This window comes from Pelobates fuscus, chromosome 13, assembly GCF_036172605.1.
Source record: "Pelobates fuscus isolate aPelFus1 chromosome 13, aPelFus1.pri, whole genome shotgun sequence".
Taxonomy (NCBI): domain Eukaryota; kingdom Metazoa; phylum Chordata; class Amphibia; order Anura; family Pelobatidae; genus Pelobates; species Pelobates fuscus.
In genome coordinates, this window is record NC_086329.1 from 87,001,441 (window position 1) to 87,013,011 (window position 11,571).

The 11,571-nt window shown below is 44.2% G+C and overlaps 1 protein-coding gene across 3 annotated transcripts in view; it reads left to right on the forward strand.

Annotated features, from left to right (window-relative positions):
- ZNF687 (zinc finger protein 687) overlaps nucleotides 1–8,759 on the forward strand; it is a 47,514-nt gene extending 38,755 nt beyond the window's left edge. For all 3 annotated transcript variants that reach the window (XM_063439923.1, XM_063439922.1, XM_063439924.1), the window contains exon 9: nucleotides 6,935–8,759. In XM_063439923.1, the coding sequence (XP_063295993.1) occupies nucleotides 6,935–7,372 (438 nt within the window). In that variant the 3' untranslated portion in view covers nucleotides 7,373–8,759. The remainder of the gene's footprint in view (nucleotides 1–6,934) is intronic.
- Nucleotides 8,760–11,571: the final 2,812 nt, after the last annotated feature.

Below are 11,571 nucleotides of genomic sequence, written 5' to 3' on the forward strand. Positions count from 1 at the left end.
AGATACTGCAACCTCTGTTACTGAATACGGTATATTACATATCTATAATTAGCCATACATAGTAAGTTTAAAGGTACCTTGTCTTGTGGCAAGTATTAACATGTTATCACTAATGTGTGACTTGAGCGCAATTAAAATGAATACTATAGCATTATGAATATAAACATGATTCCCTGATGCTATAGTTTAAATCTATTTGGGTTCCCCCATCCAGCCATGTGAGGGTTTGAAAGATGCAATTTACATGCTTTCCGGCTCTTGTTGCGTCACTTTCCACCCTGCTTCTCGCCTCTTTGGCTGAAATCAGTGTAGAGGATCTCAGCCAATCCAGTGTTTCCCCCATAGGGAAACATTGGGAGGCTAGAATGGGTGCGCAGCAAAACCCTGCTCTGCGCCAATCAAACGTTCTCTATAAAATCATCTGATTGTATAGTCAACTTTATTTTGGCTATTCAGGAGGAAGCTCCTATAGAAGCATGCTAACCCTGCAATGTTTTCAGTTGCGGGATTAGGAGTACAGGGACATGGCACCCAGACCTCTGCTTGGAGGTGATGTTGTCTGGGTGCCTATAAAGTCCATTTCACATTTTATGAAAGAAAAGCCTAAGTGGAAAAACTCTGTTCTGTTTTCTGTTCGGCTAATTTGGCCTAAAATGTTTAATTCACTTAGAGTTCTCAACACTCGTTTGTGTTGGCAAAATGCCAGCAAATCTAAGGAATAAAAGGTTTACACGAAATTTGATTAAATCCTCCAAATGTAAGTGGTCAAATAGTTTAACTATAACTGTGTGTGTGTGACTGTCTGCCTTTGTGCCTATGTGTGACTGTAACTGTGTGTGTGTGTGTGTGTGACCTTCTGCCTCTGTGTATGGCTGTATGTGTCTCTTAGAGAGTGTGCTTGTTTCATTGTGTGTCTGTCAGTGAACATGGGTGTTAGTTAAACAGTGTGTGAGACAATGACTGTCAGTGAGTGTGTATCAGTGAGGGCATGTTGTCTTTTAGTCTGCCTATCCACACTGTCATCCCCACGCCCTGCCCCTCACACTGTTACCTTCCAACACACTGCCCCCCACACGGTCACCTTCATACACACTGCACCCCTCTACTGTCACTTTCCTTCACACTGTCCTCCCCCTTTAGCCCACAGGTAAGAGGCAGGGAGGGGGTTAATTAAATTAATTAGATTTAATTTAAACGGCTCACCCCCAGCACTTATCCAACACTACATGCACTACAAACACTAGACACACTGCATCCACCACACAGACACTAGTTACACTACACAAACAAAGACACTGCATCCACTACACACATTGCATACAATACAAATGACATCCACGACATGGAAGAAGGGGGAGAAAGGACATGAAAGGGAGGACAACAGAGACATGAATTCTTCAATCCATGGGATAGATCCGAGCTGAACGGACAGTGCGGTTACATCTAAGGTGTGACACATTACCTACCTGGCTGAGACTGCAGTTTGCAGAGGGACTAAGGGAGTGTGTGTGTATATAAATACACATACATACATGTTTTTTAACTGCCCCCCCCCCCCTACTTTTGTCCCTGGCGCACCATGCGCCCCCCCTAAAAATGAATCCTAGAGACGCCACTGCCCCAGACAGAGTGCTTCGGACTAGCGATCACATGGGACGTAAAGCCCTGCTGGCACCAAGTTAGAAGTCAAACCGTTCGAAAACAGTTTGACTACTTACATTGTGGGGTGTTAGAGATGATCCTGGTATCCATATAAAATTAGTTACAGAGGACAGACAGCTGGCTAGCGTTTGCCACTTTGCTGTAGTCCAGAATCTTCCCTGTTTCCAGCAGTGTGTCTGGATAGTTCTCAATTTGCAATTGACCCATATTGGGCAAACCATAGCATAGTTGTTTTTTTTAAGTAGGAGGTGATTTACATTTAACTCCTCTGGTTTTAACTCCTCATAAGGTAGCTGGGATGTTAGATTGGCCTTCGTGACAGAAATATTTCACTTACTTATTAGAACCAAAAATGGAAATCCAGTTGCACCATGCCCAGAATTATAAATATGGAGATGCAGACTGTCTTTATATTACTGAAACCAAGGAGCTGTAATCATCTGCAAGTTGCCCTTCATCTATGGATTACACAATCTATACAGTCCATCAGAGCCATTGATAAACTCAATCTGGATATTAACCCACTGTTTTTTTTTTTTATTATTTACTATGGTTTGAGGTGGACACCAAACTGATAGCACCTGTGTGGTGGGTGTCTATCTGCTGGACCAAACCTAGAATAATATTAACTACCCACAAATGCCATTTATTTTCAATGCCAAACCAAATGCACTCCATTTAAAGAGAAACTATAGTTCTGGGAAAACAACGTTTTTTTCCTGGCAATATAGTCCCCTCTCCCTCACACCCCTTCATCAATTTCATGATTCCAACGCCAATGTCCCTCCGCATAGGTTCAGGCTCCTCCACCGTCAGCCAGCGGGTGGATCCAATGCGCCATGACCGCATTAGGACATCCCCATAAGAAAACATTGTATAACCCTTACCTATGGAGTTTTGACGCTGTATTTTCCTATTTAGAGCGTGAGGACATCCAGCGTCCGTTAGGTGACCAAAAGTCACAACAAGCTAGGAGTCCCTCTAGTGGTAGACAGTCAGTAGAGGTTGAGTTAACCCTAAAAGGTAATTATTGCAGTTTTTTAAAAACTGCAGTAATTACCATTTGCAGGGTTAGGGACCTGGGGCAGTGCACCCAGACGCTTTCAATGAGTTGAAGTTGTCTGGGTGCCTATAATGTTCCTTTAAAGTAAACACATTAGTCGGCATAAACATAAACAAGTGATTTAACATTTAACTGGCAAAGGATTGAGCAATGAGACTGCAGGGGCATGGTTTATACCATCAGGGCCGGACTGGCCTACCGGGATATTTCCCAGTAGGCCGCCTGCCCTGGGGCCACTTTGAGCCGTGGCTGCACCCATCCACAAGCCAAGAAAAAAAAATCTGTTCTGGTTCATCCTGTCGCAGCCGCACAGCGCGCCTCTGCCAATGCTCCAGCATCAACATGAGCCGGATGTTAGTAGCAACTTGCGCGGCGGCCGGCTACAGTGCGCAGCGTAGCGGTGGCATCTTGCCAGATCTGCAGAACGTTCTGCAAGACACAGCTGAGCCCAGACAAGACTGCCCTGTGACTGTCTGCATCTGCAAGTACAGTACAGGTAAGGGTATTGTCACTTTGTAAGTACCCTTGTCTTGACTAATTTCTTATTTTTTTATTTAATAACGCTTCTGTTTCAGATATTGTCTACTAAATAGTTGTCTATAGTGTTGAGGACAAGCACTCGTGAGACAAGCTGCATGGCATTCTAAATATAAAATTAAATGGACATATATATTTATGGACATATATATTTATGGACATATATATTTATGGACACTAGCTATAAGTAATTTAGTTATTGTATCTTAGCCCCTATTAACCCACTACACCCCCTGCCATTTTACCCTGTGATAACTCACTACACCGCCTGCCATATTAACCCCTATTAACCAACTACACCCCCTGCCATTTTACCCTGTAATAACCCACTACGCCCCCTACCATCTTAACCAACTACACCCCCTGCCATTTTACCCTGTATTGACCCATTACACCCCCTGCCATCATACCCCTTATTAACCCACTACACCTCCTGCGATCTTACCCCCTATTAACCCACGACAACCCCTGCCATCATACCCCGTATTAACCCTCTACACCCCCTGCCATCTTACCCCCTATTAACCCACTACACACCCTGCCATCTTACACACTATTAACCCACTACACCCCGTCATTTTACCATGTATTAACCCACTACACCCCCTGCCATCTCATCCCATATTAATCCGCTACACACTCTGCCATCCTGCCCCCTATTGACACACTACACACTCTATATACCCCCTGCACTCACACACACAACGCACATTCTATACACCTTTAAATACACACACACACACACACACTACATATCCTGCACTTACACACAAACACATTACACACACTCTATAACCCTTATACACACAGTACACAAACGCTATACCCCCTAAACATACACTACACTATCCACACTCTCACACTGTAGCGGAGAAGTAGTTTAATCCACAGGGTCTCCGCTGGTAGACAGGAAAACAGGTAATCCAAATAGGCAGGTACAGCATGCAACAATCCAGGTAGCGTTATACAATCCTTCCCTCCCAAGAACTAGACGACACATAGGCTGGGAGTTAACTGAGCTTTATTCACAGGCTTCCAGTATTTATGGGATTCCCCATGCAAGGGGTTTCCCTACAGACATTCCAGGGGTTGTACATTAGGGGACTACATGGGGAACTGAATAACCTGGGCATTTCTCCCATCAGGCACTGCTGCACGAGAGGGATACTCCCACTAGAATGTACAGTTAAGTGGATTATTCCCTCGTGCAGCAAAACTGACAATTTACATTAAAAATCATAACTTTAACATTATTCGGTATTTTTTGAATGAATGGACGTTCGACAGATAGCTGGGGTCTGAGCGCATCTTTCGTGAGAGTACCGCTCAGATCCCAGCTGAAATAGCCGAACGCCGTACCAAATACATTTTACACTTGAGTTCGCTTCAAACCACCGATTGAACCTAGGGAACCACATTACCGAAAGACCGGGCTCCTGAACGGTATGGAAGTCCAGCGGTATTCGTGCCGTCGAGTAGCCGATTTTAGGCGCTCGACGACCAAATACCGCTGGACGAACAAAGGATCCGCGTGGTCGGTAGTCGAACGACGGCCACCCTGAATCCTCTTAAAATACCGATTGCAACATTGTTGGTATCCTTAATGAGGGCCACATGACCTCCTGTGTGTGGTCTCCCTTCGATAGTTTGGTTGTTTCACGAACAGTGATGAAATTCATTGTTCGTGAAACAATTTGCAGGGAGGCTGGCGGCTTTTCTTGCCGCCAGCATACGAATACCCTTGTTTGTTTGAACCACATTACAAACACTTGGTTCTTAAAGGCATACACATGCAATACACATAATATATACACGAAGGACAATATACAGTGGCTGTGTTTGCCACACACACTCTATACCCTCTATAAATACACACTATACCCCCTGCACTCACACACTTCACCCTCTATAAATACACACTACACCCTCTATATCCCACACACACACACACACACTACTCTATATACGTATATACACACAATTAACACACACCCTTTTGGCCCCACCTCTCACAGTGGGCTGCTCTGCCATTAACTGCCCGGGCTGAATTTTCGTTCCAGTCCGGCCCTGTATACCATGGGTCGTCAACCTGGTCCCTACTGCCCACTAGTGGGCGATTCACACTTTCAGGTTGGCGGTGGTGGGGTCTCCGTAAAATTCCTGGTGAGCCGTGATGTGCGGGGGAGATCCTGTCATCTCCCCTGCCGGCCCATGCAGTGCTAGCCATGCTGTGAGCTCTCTCAAGGCAGTGGGGAGATCAAAGATCTCCCTCAGCGGCCCGCTGGCACTTAGTTCCAGCAGTGGGAGGGAAGGGCCTGGGAGGCTCTGTGTTCCTCCCACAAGCAGGCTGGTTCCTCCCGTGCTCATGGGAGGACAGGAGTGTCAACCTGCAGCCAGCAGAGATGCAGGCTCAAGTGAAGGTGCCACCACTGGACCACCACAAAGCTAAGAAGAAGGGAGGGGGAAACAGTAAGCTGGATTTGCACATCTCAGCCACCTACACACAACATAGACGCTATGAACCAATCACATACAGAAATACACACTGTCCCCTCACACAAAAAATATAACCGAAAATAGAAAAGGGGTGGGGGGTGGAGATAGATTTTATTAAAATTAAAGTATTTGTTTTTAGTAAAAAAAAAAAAATAGTTACTCAGCACCGGTGGGCGGTAGCTATTAAAAGGTTAACTACTCCTGGGCTATACCCTAACCTACTTCATTAAAAAGACACTCCAGACCCGTAACATCCACTAGAGGTGAAGTTAACCATGCAAGGCAATTATTGCAGTTTATCAAAAACGGCAATAATTACAATTAAAGGCACTTCCTGCAGTGCGCCTCTCCCTTCCACCCCCCATCCCATGTTGCTAAATAGGTTAAAACCTCTTCAGTGACTTACCTGAATCCGGCGCCGAAGTCCCTCGGCGCTGAGTCAGGCTCCGCCCACACTTCTGGCAATGGCCGGGCGCACGTGCCTTAGATCTCCCTATAGGAAAGCATTATTCAATACTTTCTTATGGGGATGCCGGTGACGCTGGAGGTCCTCGTGCATAGCGTGAGGATGTCCAGCATCGTTTAAAACACTTTGCGGGGTTTAAGAACCTGGAAGTCCCTCTAGTGGCTGTCTGATAGACAGCCACTAGAGGAGGACTTAACCCTGCAAGGTAATTATAAAAACTGCAATAATTACACTTGCAGGGTTAACGGTGATGGGAGTTGGCACCCAGACCACTCTCATGGACAGAAGTCGTCTGGGTGCCTGGAGTGTCCCTTTTAGGGGCTTGAGACAGTGCACCCAGACAACTTAAATGAGCTGAAGTGGTCGGAGTGCCTATAGTGTCCATTTAACCAACACAGGTTGAAAAAGCAAAATACTACACCTTCTTCTCTACCCACATAGAGCTGATTATATTGACTTGATTAGATCATGCTCTCAATGTGATAACGTTTTGTGTTATCGCTAAGTGATAGATAAAAACAGTGTTTTGCAAGGGCATTTTGTTGCTTAATGGGGCTACTTTCTGATTTGGATTGTCGTTAAAAAGTCTAAGGTGTAAATGGGGGGTTGTGTAAATTAATTAATAAGACAGATTGAGTGGTGCTTATAGGCAGTGTACCACAATTCCCTGGGCAGAAGGCTTTAATACTTATCTTGTTCTGGTTTCATAGGCCTCATCCAGAAAACGGAAGATTTCTTCAGATGAATCTGGCAGCGATGAGCCCAAAAAACCCAAACCAGCACCGCAAAAACATAAGCGATCCTTTCAATGCAGAGCATGCGGATATAAGACTAGCAGCCTGGCTGACTTCCGACAACATATACCCCAGCACTGCACCGACGAGAGCTCCCATCAGTGTCGGGAGTGTGGGGTCTGCTTTACATCTCAAGGCTCTCTCAAACGTCACCGCGTTATGACACACAAAATGAAGGGTGCACCGGCAGAGGACCCTGAGCCTCCACCTAAGGCTGGAGAGTCCTCAGAGGGTAGGCTGACCTGCCAGGTGTGCAACAAGGCTTTTGACAGCCAGCTGAATCTGAACACTCATTTCCGGACGCATGGCATGGCTTTCATTAAACAGCGGCAGAGCGGTGGCACTGACAACTGAGTTAGGTTTATTCATCGCTTCTTCCATCCTTAAGAAGGGGTTAGAGTTACACTTTATTTCCATGTCCGAGCAGTCCACATCACACGGAGCCAGTTCTGAAGCTTTGTGTTTACACTGCTAGTATGAGCAGAACTAGACTATGGATTTTCGGAACATTTTATGCGTTTCTACCCTGGTAGGAGACTGTCCGTTTCATTATATCTTCAAATCGAACGCCCAGAGGTGCCTTATTACAGTTAAAGTAAAAAACCCCATTCCTTCCCTGCCAATTTAAAATATTATGGCCTTTTAGTGTGCTGGGACTAAACAGAAAACAGACTTTTTGGTGGATTAAAAAAAAAAAAAAAAAAAAAAGTCTGCACCTGTTCTGCAGTGTGGTGCATGTTGCACAGGCCTAGAATGTACACCACTTCAGTCTGATCAGCAGCCTTTTATCGAATAAGGAGAAAACACTGTCAAGTAAGAAGATTTTAATAACAGGTTACAATTTCCACTGGACAAAAAAAAAAAAAATGGTTTGTAAAACATTGCAGTAGATTTCCATACTGCAATCACTACATACACTTTATAAATATGTAAATTACATTATAAATATATATTTTTCTGCAAAGGATTTTTTTGACAAGTAGACCAGGTTCACCTTTTTCTTTATACGTTTGGTTTTGTACAGGGGTAAAACAAAGCTGTGAAGAAGTTCTTAATTTATGAACCGATCTGTAAGACCTCCCCATAATGCCTATTTACCTGCACCAACAATGGCGAAAAAGGTCACTTACCCCTAATAGGGCAGATACTACTTTTTCCAGCTTCCATCAGTCCAAGGTATTTGTAAATCAGAGATGTGAAGACAGCTGTAGGACATGGCTCAATCTTTGAGAAATACCATTACACAGGCTTTATTTGTGTGCATAGTTAGATACTGAACGTGTATAAACTCACCCTGCAGGCTTCTGTGGATAAGGGCACTAGCCAACACATGGCCTAAAAACAGGGGGACGGTGAACAAAAATAAAAGGTTATTTGGTTTATCTACTGGACCAGCAAGAGCATTATGTGAATTGCTGTCCGTCTAACAGGTGACACCTACATAACGTTATTTCTTAGCTGGGCACTGCACCTTTTTACCTTTGCCAAAGTGGTAGAGAATGCGTTAAATTTTCTTTTTTATACTCCATGAATCTGGAGTCACCTGGAGGCTCCTCGTGTTCAAAGCACACCAGTGTACATAACCCTACTATGCATCCATCAGAGTTCAATGCCCAGGCAGGATATCAGAGACTGTTTGAAGTAGCATAGATCATAGCAGAGAGACTGCACGTCATCCTACAGCTGGCTCGGGCTAGTAAAGTGATCCTGATTTCCCTGTCTTCTCTCTCTCTCTCTCTCTCTCTCTCTCTCTCTCTCTCTCTGAGGTATCCTTGTTTTATTATGTCTGTAAATGTATTTTTAAATTTGATTTTTTTTATTATGTTTTGGTTATTTTATTTACTGGATACAACTCAGCCAATCATGTGTAAAGTTAATAAATGCCTGCATAGTACATTTTTCTTATGCATTCATTGATTACTAGAACAGGATGATGTTCTGAAACAACTAAAATAAGTAAACCATACTCATATTTACAGTACTATTTCTAGCATCTACTTACCTATGCCTCCAAGATACAATCATAGTCTTCCTTCTTAAACAATTAAAAGGAACCCTGAGCACCATAATCACTACAGCACACCAAACCCTGCTTTGCAAGTTAGTTATCAACTGAAGCTCTCAGCCAATGAGCTAAGCCCTGCACCACCAGGTGTCTAGCTCACTGTGAGATATGCATTGAATGGTATGCCTCCTGACAGATCTTGGGTAAGAAGTCAAACACTTCTAGTAATGGTTTGACTACTTAACAGGGCACTCCTGGCACCATAACCACTACAGCTCACTGTAGTGGTTATGGTGCTTGGAGTATTCCTTTATACAAATCCTTGATTATGTAAACATGAAGATGCTTAAAGGGAAACTCCAGTGCCAGGAAAACGATCCGTTTTCCTGGCACTGGAGGGTCCCTCTCCCTCCCAATCCCCAGTTGCTGAAGGGGTGAAAACCCCTTCAGTGACTTACCAGAGGCAGCGACAGGTCCCACGTCGCTGCTTCCTCCTCCCCCGCCGCTCCTCCTGCTTACGTCGGCCGGTGGGCGAGACTGATCTCGCCCACCGGCCGAGGAGACCTAATGCGCATGCGCGGCAATGCCGCGCATTAGCGCACCCCATAGGAAAGCATTGAAAATGAATTTCAATGCTTCCCTATGGGGAATAGAGCGACGCTGGAGGTCCTCACACAGCTTTGGTGGATAATGGCTGTCCATTATCCACCAAAGTGGGATTTGTTGGGAAATCAAAGCACATTTAAAATGTTAGGCGCAAATCGTTCAGGCTGAACTAAAAACATTGCCGACTTGGTGAATTTTTCCAGTTCAGTTCCTGGAAATTAAAAAAATGTTTAAGTTGATTACCTTGTCAGTTAATATGCACTAAGGCGGCACTGCGTTGTATCTGTAGATTTCCTCAGCCTCACTTTCTTAGACACTGGGTCGATCCTGACACAGGGAATTAGCTCTGAATATGGAGGATCTCGTGGGATTCTCCATAGACCTCATTGCTGGACTCTAGCATGGGCGCAAGTGCAGCACTGACGTTGGCTCCTGGCGCTGAAGCGGATCCACCGAAGGAAGATGGCAGCTCTCGCGAGGGACAGGTTCAGGTAGATAAAACTCACCTTTGCTGAATTCTGCAAACCACCAGACAATGAGAGCACTGCTCTAAGTGGGGGTACAGCATCAAGTGGTGAAAAGGAGATCTCAACTTCTTCTGCGGAATAAATACAGATTAGATGAGCACAACCTGTGATAAATCAAATAATGGACCAAACAAACCCTTTCCTGACCACACCACCCAATGATTAACCCCTGGACAATTCAGCCCCGTACCTGTACCAGGTGCTAAAATATGGAGGACGCTCCAGCTACATCCACTCTTTAAGATCACAGCCCCATATCCCAGCTATAGAGAATGAATAGGAGTCAGTCCACTCTCTAAACAGCAAGTAGGTACAATAGGTCTGCAAATAATACCAAGGAATAGCACATCAACAGGGTTATTCATGAAACTGAGTATTGTCAGAAATACATAGTGAATTTAAATTTGAAGGACACAATGAGCTAAACTAGATGCATAGCTGAAGTGTTCCACTTTGGCTAGTTTGGTCCTAAATTTGAAGTTCATATTGGATTCCTTACATTTCTCACTTAAAGGATCACTATAGGGTCAGGTACACAAACATGTATTCCTGACCCTATAGTGGTAAAACCACCATCTAGCCCCTCATGCCTCCATAAATATAGCAACATCTTGCTGTATTCAAGCCTGATGCTGTAGATTTGCATGCTGTTTGCCTCAGAAAAACAAGCTGTCTGCTGACATCATCCAAAGTGGTGGTCTGATCCAATCACAATGCTTCCCCATAGGATTGGTTGAAACTGACAAAGAGGCAGATGAGGGGCAGAGCCAGCATGATTCAAACACAGCCCTGGCCAATCAGCATCTCCTCAGAGATGAACTGAATCAATGAATCTCTATGAGGAAAGTTCAGTGTTTGTATGCAGAGGGAGGAGATACTGAATGTTTGGATGCATTTTAGGCAGCCATGACCCAGGAAGGATCTCTAACAGACATCTAAGGAGTGGCCAATGAAGTTATCACTAGGCTGTAATGTAAACACTGCATTTTCTATGAAAAGACAGTGTTTACAGCAAAAAGCCTGAAGGTAAAGATTCTACTCACTGCAACAAATTCAATAAGCTGTAGTTGTTTTGGTGACTATAGTGTCCCTTTAAGTAAATAGCCCTGTAAATTGCAAATTATCTGGAATTCATCGGGGGATTTTAAAACTTAAGGCAAAAATAGCCGAGCAGATTTTCAATTTGGCAATTTTTGCCTACAGTTTGCAGTTCCTTAATTATTTCCCGATAATTCCCAAGTTATTTCATATTTTTTCTGGAAAAATAATTCTACCTCGAACTCTTCAGCCAATGAAAAGGGGAGCCTTTTACTATGTCTAACACCTAGACTGCTGGAGTCGAGATTATAGATGTATTAGTCCACAGATATTTAAAATAATTTTGGGATGAAAAATGGGCAGCTTAGGTTAATAAA